Genomic DNA, 23059 nt, shown 5'->3' on the forward strand with positions numbered 1-23059 from the left:
TTGTCTCCTCTCATGATAATATTATTGTTCACATGTAATTCATCGGCAACAAGCCAATAATCCATCAGGTTTGCTTCTTCAAATTTAGCCTTACTCCATGGGCCTTGACTTTTAACTAGTTCCTTGAGCCGTTCTAAGACTTTGTAATTTTTTTCCGCCTCCTCCCATTCTGTCCTCGAAATGGATGTTGCTTCTATATTCAAAATTACTTCCAAATCGTCATCTTCGTCTACAACTTCAGATATATTAGTAAGTCGAGATAAGCAATCAGCAGTGATGTTCTTAACTCCAGGCACATAACGTAGAGTGCAATTAAATTCCTGGAGAAGCATTACCAACCTCCTAATGCGATTGGATACTTTTTCCAGACCTTTGGACATGATGACATGCACCAGGGGTTTATGGTGTGTGCGAAACTCCACCTCACCACCCCAGATGAAACTCCTGAATTTTTCTGCCGCCCATTTTATTGCCAATGCCTCTTTTTCAATGGTGGCATATGACATTTCAACTCCCTTAAGCAATCTTGAAGCAAATGCAATTAATACTTCTCGGCCTCTACTCTCTTGTGTAACGACGGCTCCAAGACCAATATTACTGGCATTGGTGGTTATGATGACTTTCTTATCACACCTGAAATATTTCAACGCTGGGGCTTTGTCTCTTGCAGTCTTGATAAATCCAAATTCTTCCTCACATTCGTCATTCCATTCAAAAACTTTCTTTTTTAGCAATTCTCACAATGGAACAGTGTGTGCAGCAAAATTACGGACGAATTTGGAATAGTATTCCACCAATCAGATGAATGTGCCTACTTCCTCTTTGTTGCGTGGTCTGGGCATTCTTTTGATAGTATTTACTAATTGTGGTTTGGGTGATATGCCTTCTGCAGAAATCTTGTGGCCCATGTATTCAATCTCTGCACAATTGATCTTGTATTTGTCCTTGCTCAAAGTCATTCTAGCATTATGTAGTATCTCACATACATATTTCAGTCTTTCATCATGGCTCTTTTGACTGCTCGCATATATTAAAATGTCATCTTGGTCACATATCACACCAGGCACCCCCTCGAAAAGATTGTGCATTATTTTTTGAAACGCTGATGCCGCAAACACCAGGCCAAAAGGCATCCTCTTGAATTGATACAACCCATCTGGTGTAATAAAGGCAGTAAGATGTCTGGAGTGCCTGTGTAATTTGACTTAATGATAGGCTGATGTCAAATCAAGAGTGGAAAAGAAACTTGACGGCCCAATAGTGAAAATCAATTGCTGTATGTTTGGAAGAGGATGTCTGTCCGGGACAACACACTTGTTCAATTCCCGCATATCAACACATATTCGGAGTTTGCCTGACTTTTTTCTAAGAACAACTAATGGCGAAACCCACTCACTGGCATCTATGGCTTCAATAATCACTTGACCTTCCATTTTCTTGATCTCTTCTCTGACTTCCTCTCACACGGATAAACGTATGTTTCTTATCTTCTGGACAACAGGAGTGTGATTGGGTTTCAATTGTATCTCGTGCACATAACCACGAAGACACCTGATGCCATTCCGGAATACTGCTCCCCTGATGTCTTTGGTGTCAACCTCTGTTATATTGGGGTTGTTCTCAGATTTGTTCACATGATTGTTAATTGCAAAAACAGATTCCTCCGCAACAGAGTCTATTTTGACTTGAAGTTTACTCTGATGAGTCCAGCTCAAAAGGGGTGTCTTGCCCACACTGGTAATGTAGATCTTCCCTTTAGCTTTCCTGCCTTCAAAGTTTAATTTGCCCCAGAACCAACCTATTGTGTCAATTTTTACTCCGCCATAAGCTATGGGTTTGATGTCAGTTTCATGTAAGTATTCATGCTTATCTCTGTTCCATAAATGTTGTGGTATTCATGTGTATTTTGCACTAGTGTCAATCATTATATTCATTTCCACTCCATCAACTAATATAGTAGCCTTAGGGCTTTCCAGGACTTGCTCGTCATCATCATCTGTAATAACAAATACACATTCTTCATTTTCTTCTCTCACTGTGATCGCTGTCTGAATCCCCTCCTATCCAGTTGGTGGACATATTTCAAAATCTACAGCACTTGGAATAATGACCTCTACCTTTGCATCTGCTGCATATTATCTTTATCGCTGGACATTCTGGGTCATCGGCCCAGTGGTTGATGCTGTCACATCTATAGCTTCTCCCTTGACATTTCTTCCTTGGATTCATAGGTCGTTCATTTGTACTGTCTCTCCTGGTATAATTATTGGAATTCCCTTTTCTATTGATTTTATTCTTCCCTCTGTCATCTTGTTGTGATTTATATGGTCTGCCGGGGGTTTTCCTTCTGACTGAGGCATTATTGACCATGTATATAGATTCACTATCTTCAGCAATGTTGCAAGGCATCTTTGTAACTCTTGTGTTACTAGCTTCGACTTTAAGCGTCCTCATTTTATTCTCTAGTTCTTTTACACATTCCTCAGTATGTTCAACTTCTTTTGCTACTCTTAGGACAATATCAAGTGAAGGATCATTCTCCGACCACAGTTTTTCTCTTACTTTTGTACTCCTGCCCTCCAACATAAACTGATCTCGTAGCCTTTCATCAAGTTGATCATTAAAATTGCATGTCTTGGCAAGTTTCCTTAAAGCAGTGATACATTTTTCAACACTTTCTCCCCCCTCTTGCGTCCTCTTGCCAAATTTATCTCTCTCCAAGATTATACTTATTTTCTTCTCATAATGTTTATCGATCTTTTTTACTGCGCATTCATATTCATTGATATCTATATCCTCATCTGCTGGACGTTCTGGTAAGGATTCATATTTTTCTTGGCCAGCTGGGCCCAAACAGTGCAGTAACAGTGATTTTCTCTTTTCTGCACTACAATTTGGATCACAAATTACCCCTGCATAATGTTCAAAAGAACGGATCCACCTCTTCCATGGAATGTTGGGTTCATTAGCATCAGGCGTAAAGAATGTTGGAAGGAGGAACACTGCTAAATGCCATTTCCCACGAATATTGCTGACAAAGTGATCAGGCTTCTGCAAACAGCGTTAAAATCATTTGTAGTGCTTGACTGGATTGCAATGGCGCTACTGGAGTACTGCTAGACTCAATTAATGTTCATACTTTTCATTTGTTGCTGAAAAGGCAGTTAAAATAATTTGTAGTGCTTATCTGGATTGTAATAGTGCTATTGGAGTACTGCTAGACTCAAGTATTGTTTATAATTTTCATTAGTTGCTGGAAACACTCTTCCCATATACGTTACATTGGAGTATTGCAGGCTGTTGATAAACTCACTCCGTTTTCAAAATGACACCATATGCATTACATTGGAGTATTGCAGGTTGTCGGTAAACTCACTCCGCTTTCAAACTGACCAGTTAGTGTCACTTTGATGTACCGTGCCAAACTTGCATGAAATGGTGTGTGTATGGCTTTAAGAATGGTCCGAGAGTCGAGAAACTTCAATTTGCATAGATCAACTGAAACGCGCATGCACGCACTGTATTTGAGGAAACAGGAGTGGTGAGCGTATGGGAGTCAGCTCTGCATATCCCCTCCCCACACTAATGTAGGTCCTGGCAGCGCTGCCATGCCATGGACAATCAAAACGCTAATGCACATGAAAAAGGTACGTTACCGGTGGGCAGTTGATTATGTTTGGGGCCGCTTCAACGCTCGGGCGTGAGCGGAGCGGCCTCACAGCAGTTCAAGACGTAACCGCAACACGCGATCGGAAATCCTCGTCGCCAGTTTGTAATATCTGGGTAAGGGGGAAATAAATAAACTGGGCAATATGAATTAAAGTTATATTTAATATTATTTAAATAAGATACATAACAGGGGAAGGAGGGAGTAAGTGTCCGTGGAGCCGCTGCTGCTCGCAACTGTTATACTTTGAAGGGCGTTCTCATTCCACTTCATTCTCGTCAGGAACCATGTCTCGCTCCTGGAATCATCTTGCGCTCCAGAGCGAGGAAAGACATTACAGTACTGCAGAGGTAGTAAAACCTACACCCCTTAAGTGGTTTGGTCCTGAAAATGGGCAGTATTTGCAGATGCTGTTTTTATCATTACCTTTAAACCCAGGGGAGTTGCTAGGTCTGGAAAAGACCCGGGGCTATGCTGATGTCGGAACTGTTGGGACTGGGGGCTAGCTAGTCTTTTGGCTGTAGCTCCTGAGATTCTATCTGGGGCTACAACCAAAAGATCAGGGGCTATAGCCCTCTTACCCCCCCCCCCCCCACTAGCAACGCCCCTGGTTAAACCCATTATGAGGATCAAAGCAATGCAGCCTAGCAAGTTTGCGCTAATTAAACCATGTGTTCAATAAAAATAAGACCTAGAAGTGACCATCAATGCTGACCTCGCCTCAGGTGGATCAAGTGGAACAGGCATGTGCAAAGGAGCCTGTTTATGACCTCATAACACCTTTGGCACTTGTCCTTCTGTTCACGTGTTTTACGAGCAGTTAACTCTCACTTTCTAGATTTTGAATGTGCTTAGTGCCAAAAGCGTGGTTTCGTTTTCTTTGCTGAGCAGGCAGGAGATCGTGTATTACAGTATCTGAGCAAATACGTCTTTCTCCTCTAGGAAATACTTTTTAGCAAGTATGTGCACGATGTTTAGAAAATGTCTGCGTTTCATCTGGGGCTGTTGTGCTTTGAACAGTGCTCCTCTCAATTACATTCAGCAGGAGGTGCCAAACAGGTCAGCCTTTTTATGTGCTTCAAACCGGTTTCAGAGTGAAATTACTTTTTATGAATGTGGACTTTATCTGGGGGATTGGAATGGAGTGACGTGGCGTTTCTTTATTCAATACGGGTGTGCCTGGTGCTTCCATGTCAGGATCAGGCAAAACCTGACTGGATGAATGCTCAAAAAGAAGGAAATGGCATGCCTCACACTGCAGTATTATTTTTGTCGACAAATGTGGCTTTGCCACTTTTCAGACACAACTAGAAAGGGAAATAGACTGGAGCCTGGCAAGTATCCACTGAGTGTCCTCTGACATAGATGAAGGACTGTCTCCTATCCCAGGAAGTAGCATCCTGGGCGGAAACGGGGAGATGCATTTCTTGTGTCCCAGGAATGTTTGAGAAAGCCTCATGTTGTACTGATAATCGGGTGGCATTATATCATGCAGTACATATGGACAGCAGCAGTTATATTTTTTTCTGCTGTAAAGAACAAAAGGTTTGTTGTTCGTTCAAACATATGTAACAGTATAACAGGCATAACCAGTGGACCCATATGAAGGCCTACTGATAGCATTGCCTGTGGTGGTGACCAAAAACCTCCCACACCCCCCGTAGGTAGTACACGAGAGACATTGGGTAAGTGTTGGCAATAAAAGGCTGTGGGATTTTATTGCACAATTATGGTCATAACAAAACATAATCATAATTACAGTAACCATGATATGCTGTACTTTCGAGCATCGGGTCCCAAGGTTACCCCCTCTGGCCCGTGCCACCATTCTTGTCCCACGACAGTGTGGTCACCGTAACGTGACCTCTTTTCTTTCTCTTTCTTCTCCCCCTTTTTCCAGGGTCGGCGGGTTCTGGGAAAAAAGAAGAGACTCTTTGTACACAAAGTACTCTTTTTGTTTGGGTCTCTGTGCAGGGACCCAAACTAATTCTGTTTTCTGCTGCAAACAGCAGCTCCTTATATAGGACCCAGGGGCTGTCCCCTGGGTCCTTGTTGTGTCTGTGTGGGGGCTGTGGTGCCAGCCCCCTGGTCGGCAGATGCCGACGGCGATTGCACCTTATGGTGCCTCACAAGGATGTCCCCTGTTTTTTTTACTGTTTCCTTGTTTCCTCTCCCTTTGGGAGGAAGGGAAAGGTGCTGCTGCTCGCCCCTCTCCCCAGCCTGGCTGCCATGGGGCACAGGTTACCTGGCCCCCTTGGCACCTGGCAGCGTTGCCCAGAAACGCTGGGCCATATTTTTGTGTGGGATTCTGTAATATTCTTTTAAATGTATCATTGATTTACCTACTTTGGTGCTGGTTCGCTATTGTCCAGACAGTGGCTATACCTCGAAAGTAGACACGTGTTTCATCTTTATACATCTGACCTTTTCAGGCTCTATAAAAGGGCAAATACGTGTCCTGTAAGTTAGACCCGGTTGATGTGGGTCTTCTTTTTCATGCCGATGAAATTGTGCTAACGTTTTCGGCGCAATACAGCATATGTATATGTTCCCATTAGTACGTGTTTATGCATCCTACATTGGAGGGTGGGGATACGCCATGTATTCCTGGGACCCCTGCTCTAAGAAAAGTTATTTTTTCTATTGCCTTTTTTTCCTTGAAATTGTATGCAATGCAAGGGGTCTGAAACCTTTGGCTGCATTGAGGGTTTTCACTACAACTCGCACAATCCTTTTTCCTTTGATTATGCTGGATAGGGTTTATGGAAGTTGTAGTACAAATCAACTGCATGGCCAAAATGTGCACATCCTTGCAGTAATGTGAACAATCTTGTGTTAAATACCAGCCTGGTATTCTGATGGCTGCAAGTTCAAACAGGTGCAAACCTTTATCTACTTATTCTTTGATGAAGGACTGACCTGCCAGCCTTACCTGAGTGCCGCATGGACCAAAGCATCAGCTGGAATTGAGTCCTATTTTGGTTTCAGTGTAGTCCCTGTCAGCTCCAGTAGCTTGCAGCCTGTTATTGAGGCCCAGGACATCAAGAACTCTCGAGTTATCGCCTACAGAAGTCACATTTCTGAGGCCCATTCGAAATTTAATCTGGATCTCCTGGAAGGATTGCAGTGGAATACATGTTTGGGTCTATCATAATCCTCACCTACCCAGGCTATTAGATTGGATATTGGACGAAAAGATCATATGAAAAATGGCCTTGTTTAGTGCACAATCGGCATAGTAGATAAGATCTAAGCCCATAATACTGAGCAGGGGTGTGGGATTGCGGAGGGTGGGGGGGTCCCCCGCACCTCCAGTTCGGTATTATGGGCAGCAGGGGTGTCCCCTGCATACATTATAGGCAGCGGAGGGGACAAAATCCCAAAAGTCTGAATCACAAAATGCAGGCTAGTGGGCTCCGTGATTTTGTGATTCTGGCTTCTATGATAAAGTATTTCAACATACAACCATTAGATTGCACCTAGGCCTTGTGTCAAACAAATTCAAGTTAGGGTCTGTGTGCTTATGGTCTACCAATAGAAGAGCAAAGGCACAAGCAGACACATGATAGTCCTTCTTGCAGAAGGCTCTCCTTGCCTCAGACAGGAAGCACTCACATTGCCGGTTCAATTTTATTGGGCCATGCGCCATTGAGTTCCATGTTCAGAATCTGATGAATGGGAACCCCCCACCATCCCCCAACTTTGGGTCTTATAAAACAACACTCAAGAAAGTTATAAAGTTCATTGGGCAAGGCAGGCAGACCTGATTCCTGTTGCCTCCTTACCCCTATCAAGTATTGAGTGACCTGTGCAAGAAGGCGACAGTGCAAGGTTATACCTAAAAAGCGAGGTTGGCGAGATGTGGCCTAATTTACGTTTTGTTTGTCCGAAGCCTCCTAATTGTGGTTAGGAGGGCATTATGCCCCATGTTTATGAACCAGCATATAACAAATGCAAAAGTTGTTCTTGGTGCCATACCGCTGGTGTGTGCGCTTCATTGTATTGATGCCTGCACGGCGGTTGTACATAAATGGGCCTGGTTGGCAGATGTCTCGAATTCACCAACCCTTGATTTCTCGAATGTTGAAGTTACTCTGCACCTTGGGCCGAGTCCCTGGGCACTATATGTAACAAGAGAAAGCTGTGGGCGTTGGTCTTGTAATTTAATGTACTTCTTGAATTCTCCAACCCATATGCATACCTGTATGTATCTCTGTTATGCATCTAGGTAATTTTCATCAAATGTATTATGCAATGAAACAACTTGTACCCTTTTGTTGAGCCGCATTCTTGTAACCCTGAATCAAGCCTTCTTACGTTCCTCATAGCGCCTCGATGCCTGTGGACTGTAGTGCGCTCTATAAATGCAAAAATAAAAAATTAAAATATGTTCTGTTAGGTTAAAGGTTCTTATACCGCAACTGTTGCCACCTGCGTAGTCTCTTGGCGCTCATATGCGACCACTGATTGTGGCATGTGTTTTAAAATTAAATAACTAAATAATTTGGAATCGACTCATTTGCAATCTTCGTTTCAGTGAAGAATGTTAAAATACATGCATTGGTCGGAGAAATATATTTCCTTCGTCCTTTTGCGTCATTTTAATGCGCTCAGAATGAATCCACTGGGATGGTTTGCCCTTTGGTGACTGATAACCCAACGTGCTGTTTTGAAACACGTAGGTAGATGTTAATGCTATGTTGGTTTTCAGGACCCTTTGCCTTGCCTTTTTAATGTACTTGATCTGTCGGAATATTTTTCACTGGACAGGTTGAACTTTCCAGAATTATGTGTTACAAGTATGGCCGATTAACTATGGCTATAAGTTTGAATTTTCATATGTAATTATTTTTTGATGCACATTATTTTTAAAACATCTTAGTATGGCCTTTGACCTTTTAGGAAATGGATTGGATAATAAACACTCTAAACCCTGTTTCCGATTGGCTTTCTCTCCACAGTAGATTTCACAGGGGCAGGGGGGGAGGAGGCAAGAAGTTTGCATCGTTGGGTCCAAAGAAGGGGTGGAGACGGGGGTTTGGAGGTGGTTGGGGGGGTGGGTTTTGCTAGCGGTTCCTTTCCAATCTTTACAAGCATAGGCACCCAATCCCCCACAGCCAGCCATTGCCCCCATGCCGCGGTGCAGGTCTCAGGCGAGGAATGACCAGACCTTTTCCCGTAGACTTTCCACAGGGCTCCAGCAACGAGACCCTGATGCTTCAGATCGGGTCCCAAGTGGTACACGCACCTGATCCCACTCCCCCGCTGTTCATCAGCCACCTACACTCCATTGCCTTCATTTGGTATCCCGTTGTTTTCAGGAAGTAAATTACTTCACAGTGATTTACTTAGTGGTAATTACTTCCAATTACTTCAAATTAATTATATGTAGTTGTGGTTAAGGGGTAAAAGGTGGTTGGGGAGGGATTTGAGGGAGGGGTGGTAGTGAAGGGCATTATTTGAGGGACACGTGGTGGAAAAAACGAAATTGAAGTAAACATTTGACGTACTTACCACAAAGTAAATTTCCACAAAGTGATTTTCTTTCGTTGAATTAACATGGAACCCTTGATTTTTTATCTATTTTTTTTCTTACACTGCTGTATGAGATTTCCTGGTTAATCATCTCCTCGCCCTCAAGAGCCGCCACCTGAAAAGATACGGCAGTGCCAGCAGCCCTGCATACAGAAAATGCCCTCTTGTAGACTCCGTAGGACATGACACACCTGGCATATTGTTTATATAGAATTGAATTGTAGCTGCTGGTCTGAATGGCACCCTTTTATTGTGTTTTATTAGTTACCGGAGCGGCAGTTGAGAGGAAAGAGGTTTTCATGTAAATAGATCCGGGGTGACAGTGGCACGCATGCGAGAAGCACCAATTCCCGGCCTGCCTCTGGAAGTGACGCTGCGCCCCCTTTCGCGTGCTTTAGGCTCTGCCAAGGGTTCAGATAGCATGGAACCCGGACCGCTACTACCCGACCGCTACTACCCAAAATTGTGTTTGTGACTTCATACTTGCCAACATTCTGCGGCCAAAAAGATGTAGGATATTTCAAGTTTCTAAAATAATACTTTGCATAACAATTAAATCCCAGGAAAATACAAAACATATACTGTTGGCACCACTTGAGCATTCTAAAATACATAACCCATCAAACAGTACAACATGGAAAGATGTTCAAATGGTTAAAATATTTAATTCTGAATGCTAAGTTAACACCGAATTCAATTACCTAACTTCACAGAAGGTAATCACACAAAGCTGGTAGGCAACGTTTGCCACTGCTCTGTAGCAGCAGCCTGCGCAATACATATCTATTCCTGCAGTGCAAGATAAATAACTGAACAACATGGAGACTGGTATCCCCCTCAGTCTGATATGCAGATGCTGTGTGATGGTGGTAGGCTCTGCCACTTGCCTTCACTGGTGGTTCACCTAAGGCCTGTCCTGGCCAGAGTGCAGGGCAGAGTCATGTAGCTGTCAGGTCACTGGATGGTCTAAGCCCATCACTCAAAGTAATCACTTACCCGCCCACCGCACAGACAGACTAATGTGTTGCATGCTTGGTCCTGGGCCGGTCTCAAGCAGCCTGCCTTAGAGTCGCATACATTATCTGCCCCTGTTAAAAGTAGGATCTGTCACCAAAATCTGTGGGTGGTAGGACTGCTTGAAAAGCAGTAGCCTACTGCCTAAATCAGTAGAGTTGGCAAGTATGTGACTGTTATTCGTTCCGCATGCGGTGATGGGAATCGGCCAGTGGGCACAGTGAATGGGCACATGCCTCGGTTCTCAAAGCCGCAGTAGTGCTTCCAGAGACCAGAAGTCCCAAGCAGAAGGAGACGGTATCCCCAGAAGCTCATTGGGTTTTTGTAGACTGATAGACGCCCCAAGTCTATATCTCCTCATAAACCCAGGCCTGGACTGGATGATGGTGGGGCGATATGAAAGTGCCTAAAGGGCTGCTACAACAGGCCCCTGTCGTGTGTGTGCCCGGTTTGGTTCCCAATGTGGACCAGTTTGATGACGTATGTTACATGCTCATAGTGATTCTGAGGAACCCGGTGAATCCTGGCGAAAGAGACCGACAGACCACGCGTCTGTACGGTCAGACAGCAACACCCAGATCTTAACTCTTCCCTGTCACGTGGTGTTCCAGCATGCATGCGTGAAATGTATAGAAACCCAGATTTAGGGGCCTTTCAACACGCTTATGCAACTGCAGTGGTCGTCGCCATGTGTGCATTTTGCCTTGCATCCATTCAGAATGAGGGTGTGACTCTGCAACTGGTGTTTTTAAATATAGTTACTCTCCGGTGTGCTTTCAAATGCATCATTTACCACCAATTTCCCCCTTACTCCAGATACTACTCCAACAGTTGCAAAAGTTATTACTTCTATGTGGGCCACTAATTTATCTTGCCCAACTTATTTTTATGTTCCAGTCTGACCCTGCCAAAATCTCATCCAGCCTCAAATTAGAAATCTTGCACGCTTTTATCACGTTATTTGCAAGTTAATTTCTTTGTGGAAGAGGTTTGATGCAGAGTGTGGACCCCACCGGAGTCCGGCTTTGTGTGCTGTGCCCCATCCAAGCATCATAGAAATACGCTTTCTGGGTGCACATCTAAATGCGATAGCTTCTGCTTTTGGAAACCATAACACAGTTAATCTCACTTTTTTTTTTAATGATGCCCTTCAAACCATTTACGATCATAAATACATAGATGTATTTAAAAAGTTTAAACTAAGCATAGACTTAGCATTCCGAGACCGCCGCGCCTTGTTCAGTTTTCCAGCGATGCCCTTAACATCGATGCAGATCTCCCAAGTAGGGCCAGACCAAGGATGTATGCCATCTCAGGCGGAACACCATTTTCCTGCTACCCTCTCATAAAATATATAGAATTATAGATGGGTAGATCTCAACTCTGCAGATATGTTTCACTGATGGGTTAGGATTAACATCCGATAGACAATGAGAGCTTTGATCGAGTTATTTCTAATGCCACATGCTAAGGCTTCATCTATCATTGTATGTTGTCTACGGCTCCCTTGCATCCCTTTCCCGCACCCTGCACTGTCCCCAGGGACCAACATTGCAGGGATTGGAGAAGTAAGGGACGAGGAATTATACTAAATATAAAGACAATGCCAGGTTCTCTCTCACCTCACCCCACAGATTCAAATCCCTGGTAGATGAAATGCCACACCGCCTGCTGTAGTGACGTAGCAGCGGGAGGATTCCGTATTCAGAAAAGGCAATGGTTGCTAATAGGGTAGCCATTACACTGCCAGCTTGTTCACTAGGTGACTGTCTAGAAAGGTCTCATTGAAGAGCCTGGCCTACCTGCAGAGGCTCGGTGTAAAAGGTAAATGCAGAGGCAACAGAGGTTGCCTTATTTCTGGGATCTCCATTGAAAGAGGCCTGCTGTTTCGGTGCTCTACAGAAAAATGAGCTTCCTGCACAAGCCATGCTGTTATCCTCCGTTGACCTAAATAGGCTACGACTTCTTTCAATGGCTTGCTCCCCTATTGAGGCAGAATAAAATGAACACAGACAAGTCGCCCTGAAGCTTCCATATAGGGGGCAGAAATTTAGAAATGAAAGAAAGACTCAGACAATGAACATTGCTGCTGTTTTCCCTTTCAGCCCATAGTTCAAACAACATGGCCAGAAGTGGATAGCCAAAATTAAACTTATTTACAGGTGAAGGTACTTTTCAAACACTGAACAATAACCCCAGAGGAAGGGTTCTGAGAAGTGGTGGGGTCCAGGAGAGAACCCACTCTCCTTAGATTGACAGTATTCCTCCCATGTACGTTTCTCACCATGGATCTATCACTTGTTGTAAACATGAGAAACTTATGCCTGGTGGTAGTGCCCAGTATGACCAGTGAATCCATACATAGTTCTAATGTTTGAACACAAGGCTCATTATATTTCCACTTTATCTCGTCTTACTGTTTTTTCAGATTGTAACATTTGCAAAAATCTCTCTCTCCCTCTTTCGCTCTTTCTCTCTCTCTCTCTCTCTCTCTATATATATATATATATATATATGTATATGTTCATTGACAGTCATTGGAAATAATTGAAAACCAATCTGCTTTTATTACAGGAAACCAAGGAGGATTGGGGCACGCATAGAAAGCTGCATGGCGCTGTTGTCAACTAGCCCTTCTGTCCGGGGAGCGAAAGACGTATTCCTTGCTACCTGAGGTGAACGGCACACCTTTTTCAATGTGGGTCTCAGCCGCCGCGCGCGAGTTGGCCTATGCGCTCACTTCGGGCAGCTCTGATACCTTTGGCGCCAAGCGTTCTCCACGCCAGCTTTCTCTGTTCCTACTCCTCGGCTGAACCTCCAACACAGAGAACGAGCCACACCGGAAGAAAATGCCATCCAAGGGAAAGTACTTCATAAACGATAATGACGATTTCAGCGACTCAGACCACCTGTACGAGTCTTACCGCTGTGCCAGCCACCATTACCCGCTGCTGCTCCTGCTGCTCTTCATCGCCTTCGCTTCGTGCCTCACGCTGATCATATACTTCTTTGCTTCGTACCCTTACTATGTGAGTACAGATGCCCTGTGTGTTCTCAAGCCTGCAGATAGTGATTAACCCCTCATTATGAAGAAAAGCAACTAAGTACTTTTTGTCGAAGTAAGTTAGGACTTTGAAATTGACTTTGACGAAGTAACGCAGAACCGCTGAGCTAGGGATTTGGAATGATCTTGTATGACTGAACCCAGACTCATGTGGAAGCCCAATTCCCACCCCCCTACCCCCTCATCAGACCAGATGCAGTTCATGTAGGTCACGAGCAACGCCATGACCTGTACTAGACTTTCTGGAATTCCTGGATTTTTATCCTGAAGCGCCTACCCTTCTGGGACTAGTAGTTTTGCTTTGCTTTCCTCAGTTCCATATACATTCCCTCATGCCATCTCCACAGAGACAGACCCATTTCCCTGGGTGCGGTTGCCATGGTGGGGAATTACGTGCAGTTCCTTTGCTCTCCTCTCTGACCATCCTCTTGTGTGGGGGGCACACAAGAAGATGCTGTTCCCTCACCCACCCCACGCCCACCTCCACCCTTCTCTTGAGTGGAGGACACCCCTGAAGCCCCCAATCTAATGGTAGGCCCAGTGCCGGCCTTAGCGGCTGCAGCACCCCGGGCGGTAAAGAAAAATCTGGTGCCCCATTCCCTCCCCGTGCACCCCTGGTCAATGCGGGGAAGGCAGAGGGGCACCAATTAATGTGTTTTACTCCCCGCTCCTGCGCCTGAGAACGGGGTTTATGCACGAGCACCCTATTCTGATAAAAAACACCTCACACCCGTTTTGGAGCGAGGAGGTAGTCATCGCAATAGGCTGCTGATGCTTTTGCATTAGCACCCTATTGTTACTAAATGCACCCCACCGCCGCGGGCACATTTAATAACAAAAGTGCACCTGCCGTGCCTTCTCCTACACGCCAGCTTGGGGGAGCCCTTGAAAGACCACCGAACTGGTGTAGCAGGAGCTAATGGCACCTGGGGGGCTAATTACAACCTGGGCAGTCGCCTGGTCCACCCTGCTCTAAGGCCGGCTCTGGGTAGGCCCAGCTCACTCTGTCTTGTGAGCCCTCCCACTCCTCTTTATTCTCCATGCCTCCCCCTTGTGAAGCCCCATCTAAATCTACCCCCGCCCATTCCTCACCTGTTCCTGCTGCCCGCCGGACATCCATCTTGCCTGTGCACGTCAATGCGCAAAAAACGCATGCACCAATCGTGATAGGTCACAGGCCGATCAAAGCAGCCTTTCCAGAAATAGGCCGTATTGAAAATGGGCACTCCCACTTTTTCAATCATGAGCACAGGCTCTGTCATTCCACTATGGAATGTACTCTAGTCGAAAAAGTTGAAGGAATGGATGGAAGTGTCAAATGGGACCCAAGGCCAGTTGTTTGCTATGCGATTGGTCTGCCTATTATGTCAAATGAATTGATGGGCCCAGGATCCATTGTAAGGATATTGCCACTGACAGCAAAAAATATGAAAAAGAAAGGGACACTATGCAGTGAGTCTCCACATCTCCACGCTTGCCTGTTTTGCTGCCTTAAGCAGTATCAAATGACTTCCATCTTTTCCATTACCCTTGCACTACTGATGCTTTCTGCTGTCAGTCCCTTGCCTTCATGTGATTCCTTGTCCCATAATGGGTTGTAGTGCAGTAACTGTCCTGGAACAGGCCAGTGGGGTTTCAGCCATCACAAACACAACAAACCCACACAGATCCAAGTGGATAGGTGGAGGAGCTGGGAGACAATATGCTGAACTCAACCTGTGCACCGGGAACTTTAGCTAGTGGTGTAGCAGCGATGGGATGCTTATCAATAGTGTAGGTTCAAAACATTAGTTGCGCAGCTGGGGCAGGTCTCCATTATTGGCGGGGGGCAATGTCAAATTGATAGCTATGAAACATTTCTTAAATATGTATGGTAACCCTTGCCACCCTCAGTATCTTTTACCTCTTCACAGTCCCCACTATTTCAGTCTTTCTGAAGCACTAATCGCCAATTTTACCCTGATCTTACCATTTCAACCAATACTTAACTCGCCTCACAGCCTCCCTTAACTATGGTGTATAAGGATGGGGGACAAACTCTTTATTTCCTGAAATATTTGTAACCACGTGGTTGCAACTTCCTCATGAGCTGGATGAGAGGGATGCAACTACTGCGACGAGGTAGAACTACTCAGTGTGATGAAGATTGCCATATGTAATCATGATATTACCCCTCCATATACTTTTATACATACAAGTTAGGTTAAGGATGAAGTCATTGACTGGTTCAAAACCCAACCAAGGATTCAGTATTGTGAACCACTGTTACATGATAATGGGCCTTTAGACTCCTCTCTCTCTCTCTTTCTCTCCACACATCATGGTCCTTGCCAAGCAGTCCAATTTTCAGCTGCACCTCCTCAGAGGCATTCTACCTTTCCTCACCTTCCCCCAGAAGCTAAATGTCTCCAGAGCCCTAGTCCTCTCTAGGAAAGGCTACAGCAACAGCCTCTTCTTCAACCTGCCCCTTTCCTCCCTTCGCCCCATTTAGCAAATCCAGAATTGGACTGCAAGACTTATCCTTGGCCTCAAGCACAGGGACAGCATCTCTCCAGCCCTATAATCTCTCCACTCGTTCGTGTTGACTGCAAAGATCAAGTTCAAGTCCCATGGCATCATCTACAAGGCTGTCTAGGGCATGGGACCTCTTTACATCCAGCTTTCCCACCCTGAATACCTCCCGGCCAGAGTCCTTCGGTCTTCTGGCTCCAACCCTCTGCAGGTAAAACGCTTCTCCAAGCAGAGAGTGGGAGGTAGATCAATTTCCTCGGTGGGCTCCTCCCTCTGGAATGGCCTCCTCTCCCCCCCCTCAGACTTGAGCCAGGCCTTCTTAAGTTCTGGAAACTTCTCAAGACTTTCATTTTCCCCTCTTCCTTCCCTTTCCCCCTCACTTGCTAGCTCTCCATCTGCTGCTGTGACAGGGGCCTGGTCCCTTCAGAGTCATACAGGAGCTAGACCACCCCCTAACAATCCCCCCCAGCATCCTTTGCCAGTACTTGCCCTCTTCCTCGGACTAGCCCAACTTGGTCCTCCCTGTCCACCACATTCATCCTCCACCCCTTCCCCTGGCACTTGCCACCTTGGCTCTCCCAGCACTGCCCACCCCAGACTTGGGGGTACCACACTCCTGCATTTCTCCCTCTTCCCTCTACACCCTCCCCTTGCACTTACCACCTTGTCATGAACTTGCCCGGTAGGATTGTCACAAGGCCAATATAACCGTTTTTGTTGTTCTACTTTTCTGATTCCCATGTGCCCCCCACGCCCCATATCTTGTGCCACCTGGAAACACTTGTGTATAGGCACCATACAAAATTACAATAAATAGAATAAATTATAATGATTGTTCTTTTATAACACGCTTAATACAAGAGATTGGTTTCTAAACTCAGGATTTGGATTACAACCTGTGTTGAGCAGCGTCGTCTTCCATCCACGACAAAAGCGTTGCCCCTGAGCTATCCCCACTGACTGGGTAGGCCATGTCACTTCTCTACTAATATCAATTAATAGAACGCCAATGAACCTGCCCACTAGTCTGCCTCCTCAAGCAACATCCCTGAAGGGGGGAAACATCAGCCAGCTCATAGGCTATTGCTATGACCAAGCTGACCCAACGGCTCATGGTGATCAATGCATCTGCATTAGTTCTCTTCACTTTCATTCCCATCATTTGGGGGCATGCTTCGGGGCACGTTCCCTATTGGAATTTTCTTGCAAAACTTCTGACACATTACGTTCGTGATTTGGGAGATCTAAAACATGTTCCCACTTTTCTTCCCTTCTAGATCCAGTTTGGCTTTTTGGCAGCACATTTATTTTTATTCAGAAGACTATGCTTCCCAAAATTCCTTGCCCACTGCTTCATCCCTACCCTATCAGGACTAGGTTGGGTGCAGGGTAAGGAACACCTGTGGCTGGCAGGTGCTAGCAAAGATCACACATGAGGCCTGCGATTGTTAGTCAGTTCAGCACTACTGATTGTTGCAATGTTCATGTTTGTGGCAGGTCCCTTGTTCCTTGATCCTTGGGTTTAGCTTACCTAGTTATATGTTCTGCTTCCTGGATTCCCTTTCTAGCGTTCCTCGGTTTTTGTGTCAGACCTTTGCAGTGCTTTCCTGTTCCTAAAGAGCACCACTTGTCATTGATCTATAGTTGTTTGCACTAGCTGTATTCTGCATTGTTACCCTAATGCTTTAGATACCTCTCTTTGAGAGAATTCCTATCTGAGCTCCCATTTCCTTTCTTTCTCTTGGTACGGAGGGAGAGGTTTTGTGCTTGTAATTGTGTTTTCCCTTCTCCTCTTCATTGACTCCCACTTGGAGCCAGTTCCTGGTTTTCCTTTGCAATGTTGACTTGATTCCATGTTGATTGATAGGTTTGATGTGCCATTTTTCCTGCGTCTTTTTGAATGCTTATACTTTCCTTTCTATTGTGTAGGCACTCTTCCTACTTGTACCATGACATGAGTGGTATGTGTTAAGTTACTGTGCCTTTGCTGTTGTAGCACTTTGGTGTCACTGTTTCATCGGCAGGGTTTGTGGGCCTCACTTGCACCCAGGTGGTGTTTCCTGTCCTCATGAGCATTGTCATTAGGTTGCCTTATATAATACCATCAAGGGTGTCAGATTACAGCTCATGCCTTTGCTTGTCCTCTGTGGGCGCAGTGCGGACAGTACCTGTAAAAGCAATTGTGTGTGAGGAGCTTTCTGACTACATACCAATGCACCACAGTCCCCTAATCCATGCATTGAGGTCATTGCCATCAAAAACAGAGAATTAAACTATAAACTATAAACGATTATGGTCAGATTGCTCGATAGGTACAAAGGTTTGCCCCAGTAGGGATTTTAAGTCAAAGGGGTTTGTTTGAGGCAGAAGGCAAGATTTTCAAGACGTATTAAGTATGTTGAACCCATAAACAACCTGATTATTCTGTGAATACTGTGAGGCATCAAGTGTAAGACTCAGACACAGTGGCATTTTCAGTTTTATCAAAGATTTTTATTATCAAAAGAAAAAGAGGGGTTGGGGAAATCCTACCTATCGCTGACTCTAAGAGAGGGGGTTTCCTGCTTCAACATAACTAAGGAAAGTCTGTGTCAGATGTCTAAAGCAAAAATAGTTCTCTGTCCGGTATCCAAAATCCTAAACTGACCCTCACACACTAAACTCAATACAATGTGAACGGAGGAATGTCTCTTGGGTGAACACATGCAGCTTCCTTCCAAAGTTCCAAATATAAAGTCTCTAAGGTGCACAAAAGAAAAATTAATAAAGTCCACTAGACAAGGGCTTCCCTTCCCCTAGAGTCTCATATATCCCACAATGCCAAAGGAGATGGCTCTTACCTTGAGTTTTCTCAATTTGCACACTTTACAGTTCTTTCATTGGACCCCTAATGCTTTTTTTCAGAAAGGGGTATGGCTCTTTCCTTTTGGTCCACAATTCAAAAGGGGTGGGGGGTCTTTCCCCTGTTGTCTCAACACATTCTGGGGGTCTCTGTCCCATTTCTCCAATCCCTGGTTTCTCCTCCTGTGTGAGGGGTCAGTTAGGCGAGGCAGACAACTGCTTTTATCAAAATGTGCCATTTTATTAAAGAAAATATACTCAAAAAATGCCTCACTATCCCTATCCTGCTGAGGAATTCCCTGCCTAAATAAAGCTAAGGGGATATTCTCTAGCATGGGATAACTGGCCCTCACACTAAACAACAAACACATAAAGGAAATATACGGCAACACAATATAACAAACAATATTAACACAATATCTGAGTGACCTTCTCGTGTCCTGGGTAAGGTCCCTTCCCCAGGATTCAAAGTCAACTTTAAATGTTCCTCAAATAAAATAGATGGTGTTGAACAAGCTCACGACAGTTCAAAGGTAAAACAAAAGTTCATCAACCCAAGTTCCAATGGTAACAAATCTTGGTTCCTAGATGAAAGATCCACTTCCGATTCCCGAGAATGTTATTCTTGGTTGCAATGTTTTATCTCTTCTTCCATTTAGTTTGCCACAGGTCCTAAAGAAAATGTTATATCCCCACTGTCAATTAGACACAGTTCTTCATCAACAGTTAGGACGTCCTCAGCTACAGTCTCAATATTTATATTGGTATATTTGTCAGGATGATTTCTAGAGTGCTTCTGCTTCTACTTCAACAACCACACTTCTTCTGGTGTTAATGTGAGAACAGTCACTTTGTCCCACAACACTTTCCTTGTTCAGACCACTGCAATTTTACATCCACTGACAGCTAAATATACCACTACGGTTAAAGGTTAGACAGACTTCAACAAGATCCACTTTAACCTCTTCAGGTGGCCAGGGCACTCTTCCTTTGGGGCGGGTTTCTTCCAAAAAGGGGCAGCCTCTTTCTCTATCCTATCTATCTACCATAAAACAACCTGGTTCTGCCGTAAGACTCACGTCTCTCTGGTTTCCACAGTCTTTGTCACCACTGGTTATGTCTACTTCAAATATTCTTTAAAAGCAGTTAGTTCCCCTTCCCCAGCTTTACCTGCACCTTTCTGCCAGCTTTCAATCCAAGTAATTACCCAGACGCCTTGGTGCCACTCTCTCAGCTTCAAGTAATGCTTGCACACTTATATTTTAAGGTCTTTAAGTGTTAATAACTTCACAGAACTTCAGAGTGCTCCTGGATGCCTCTTTAACTCTTAGAAAGGCTGGTTTCACTATTAACAAGGGGAAGACTCTCAGCTTGGGTATTGCTTGTTTTCCTCTTCAACCATGTATATACTTCAATCTGTAGAAATGAAAGGTATGTCAATTTTAGATACAGCCCAGGATGCAGTCTTTCAGTTGAAAACACATTTAGGCACACGCAACCTCTCTATAAAGTAGATTTCGAGGTTTAAAGATGAATATAGAATTGTATTCCCGTGTACAGGCAAAAGATACAGTTCTGACCTCCTTTGGGAATCACAATTAGGTACACATTACCTCTTTTTTGATGTAGTTTTCACTTTATGTGAATTGTAACTCGTGTATTGTCAAGGTTCAGTATTCGTGAATGATTTGAACATCGTTCCCTCTCCTTTATTAGGGACACACGACCACTCCATCAGACAGCAACAATCTTTAAATAATGAAACTATGGATTGTAGTAACTTTAGCTACTAATGCGAGTAATAGGTCTTTCACAGTATACACGAGTACTACATTTCCTTTGCTAACAATACTTTGGATGCTGCAAACAATGTTTACTCGAAACCTGGACACTGTTACCGGCAAAGCTTGAGCAACCTGTTAGAATACTGTGCTTCACTTGTCGACTTCTTAGACACATGCTTTGCGGGTTGCGCTGCTTTCCCGACTTCCACTACAACTTCTATTGCTTCTGGCTCGCTGGGGACCCACGCCCTTTTGCAGAACAGGTGTCTCTGGTCCGGCCACTCGTGTTGGGAGTTCCCTTTACTCCCGAGACCCCCGGCTTGACACTTGCTTCTGGCCTTTGTCTCTTGAACGTTCACAGCTTGGTGATCACGGCAATCGGGCTCACATTCGGAAAACCATTTCTCCTGCACGTCTTCCACTGCACAGCCTCTGCACTTCAGATTTTGAGAGAACAAGTTTCTCTCTCAGAACATGCAGGTGAAATCTGCTGTTTCCACGGTCTGGTGTCCCTCTTGTTCTCCCACTTATGCATGGTTTACCAGCCTGATGCCTTTCTGCTTCTACTACTGCTGCCTGCACTGCAGCTCACATTCCAGCTCCTTCGACTCCTTCTCTGAGCCTGCACTTGAGGAGGCCTTTTCTGCCCCCAGGTTCAGTGATAATTTTCAGGTGTGGACTATTAGCCTGACTACTGCAATGGCTACCAGTCTTAGCTGCCTGCCTTTGACAACTTCTAGCTTCCTCTGCCCTCTTCCTCGTCTCAGTACATCTAGGATTCTGGGACTTGTAGTTTCTTTCAGTAAAGTTAGTTATTTCAATTTCTGAATTACTTGCAAGGGTAGATTTAATTCCCTTAACATTTTTAAGAGAGGGGTTTAGCTGTTGCAGAGGAAGATGGTTTATTAAAGACATTTCCATACTCCATTACATCGTTGGCTTCTCGGTTCCCATCTGGCCTTCACCATCGGCTGGCAGCTCCTGCTTCTCGGGATGGCAAGGCAGCAAACACTTTTCTGCCTGACTTCCTTGGATTCTGCCATTGTCCAGCCTCTTCACTCCGGTCTGCTACTCACTTTCCTCCCATGTCCCAGCCAGCGTTTGGACGGCTGACTCACCCATCTAGTTCAGGTCTTACATATTTGAATGTCCCGGCACCTGCTAACATCTTCCAGTGACTAGAATGCAGCGTTGGCTTGCCACTTCTAGTGATCTTCATCTCTCCATCCCTCTTCCTCGTCTCAGTGTTCATTTATTTATTGGGTATTTACAATGCACCTATACAGCAAATGGTGTTTCAAGGCGCAACAAGACAGACGAGAGGGGTGGGGGGAACAGATGAAGAATATCCAAAATGGTTCTACTATACTTTGTATCTTCCGGATCGTGAACGTGTAGTGATGAGAAGTGCAGGGGAGAGCACGCACGTGCTGGGGGAGGTCTGAAGAGTGGGAAGAGGGCCGCTGGGCTAGGCGAGACAAGTGCCAGGGTAATGCAGAGAGTGCAGGGGAATGAAGGTCCACATGCTAACTGCAAGGACATAGCTGGATGGGCTCAATCGGGGTGCAGGCCCAGCCAGGCTAGTGCAGGGGGAGGGAGTCCAAAAGGGCAAGTGCAGGTTAGGGGGGGCGTCCAGGGGAGACCAAAGTGCTGGGGTAGACTGGGCAAGGAGGGCCTGGTGCCAAGTAGAAATCAAAAGGAGCCAGTCGTTGCAGCAGAGCAGCAGAGGGGGGACATAAGCAGGGGAGGAGGAGAAGTGTTATAAAAGCGTGTGGGAGTACATAAGTCCCAGTACTTGTTGTGTCAGTGTTATTAAAGGGGCATGGATGTACATAAGGGTGGTGTTCAGTAAATAGTGGAGATTCTTTATCCACACCACAATATGCTGTACAAGAATGGGGGAGAAGTAAATGGGTGATATTAGGTCCCAATGAAACAGGGGGCTACCATGTTTGAACTAGCAAGTCTATCCCACTCCCAAGGGGGTTGTCTCCCCTCATGTGGTCCTTCCTGAGATAGCCTCCCCCAGGGTCAGGATCAGATAATGTCTGCCTTTCCCTGCCACAGGAGGAGAGACTTTCCCTGGAAAAGGAGTGACAACATTGCTAGATTCGTCCCAATACCTAAAAGCTTTGACTGCAGCCGGTGGGGTTTGAGAGTACAGACTGCAAAACCAAGATTTTTTGCGGACTCATAGGACAACGCAAGCCTTGAAAGACTTCACTTCTGGAATGATGCCCAGTGATGACAGCTCTTCTTCCTGGTTCTCGGTCTGCAAGAGAGTTGAACCGCTGGTGAGGCCTCTCCTTTGGAATGTTTATTTGTAGAGCGGTCACTAGATTTCTTAATTGACTCTTCACGCTTAAAGAGCTAATCCTTCCACTCACCACCTGTTAGTCTCCATACTGACAGCTTCATTCATGATGGACTTTGTTCTGACAATTCAGGGAACCAGACGAGGGACCGATTTACATCTCTCCTGAGAAGCTTGTGGATTTCAAACCTTTTGCGAACAGGAGAACAAGACGCCCTGATCCAAAAGGATGCCAATCAGGTACTATCCAGATCGCTGGTTTGATTTTTGCCAGAACTTTGTTAATCAAACAGAATGGAAGAATGGCATACAAAAGGCCATTGAGCCAA

At 45.1% G+C, this 23059-nt stretch overlaps 1 protein-coding gene across 4 annotated transcripts in view; it reads left to right on the forward strand.

Moving 5' to 3' along the window:
* Nucleotides 1-23059, forward strand: part of ADCY7 (adenylate cyclase 7) — a 1256803-nt gene that overhangs the window by 693542 nt on the left and 540202 nt on the right. For all 4 annotated transcript variants that reach the window (XM_069604769.1, XM_069604771.1, XM_069604772.1 and 1 more), the window contains one exon: nt 12791-13245. In XM_069604769.1, coding sequence (XP_069460870.1) covers nt 13066-13245 — 180 coding nt within the window. In that variant the 5' untranslated portion in view covers nt 12791-13065. The remainder of the gene's footprint in view (nt 1-12790; nt 13246-23059) is intronic.

The sequence above is a fragment of the Ambystoma mexicanum genome, chromosome 1p, assembly GCF_040938575.1.
Source record: "Ambystoma mexicanum isolate Mex_15411 chromosome 1p, UKY_AmexF1_1, whole genome shotgun sequence".
NCBI classification, from domain to species: Eukaryota; Metazoa; Chordata; class Amphibia; order Caudata; family Ambystomatidae; genus Ambystoma; species Ambystoma mexicanum.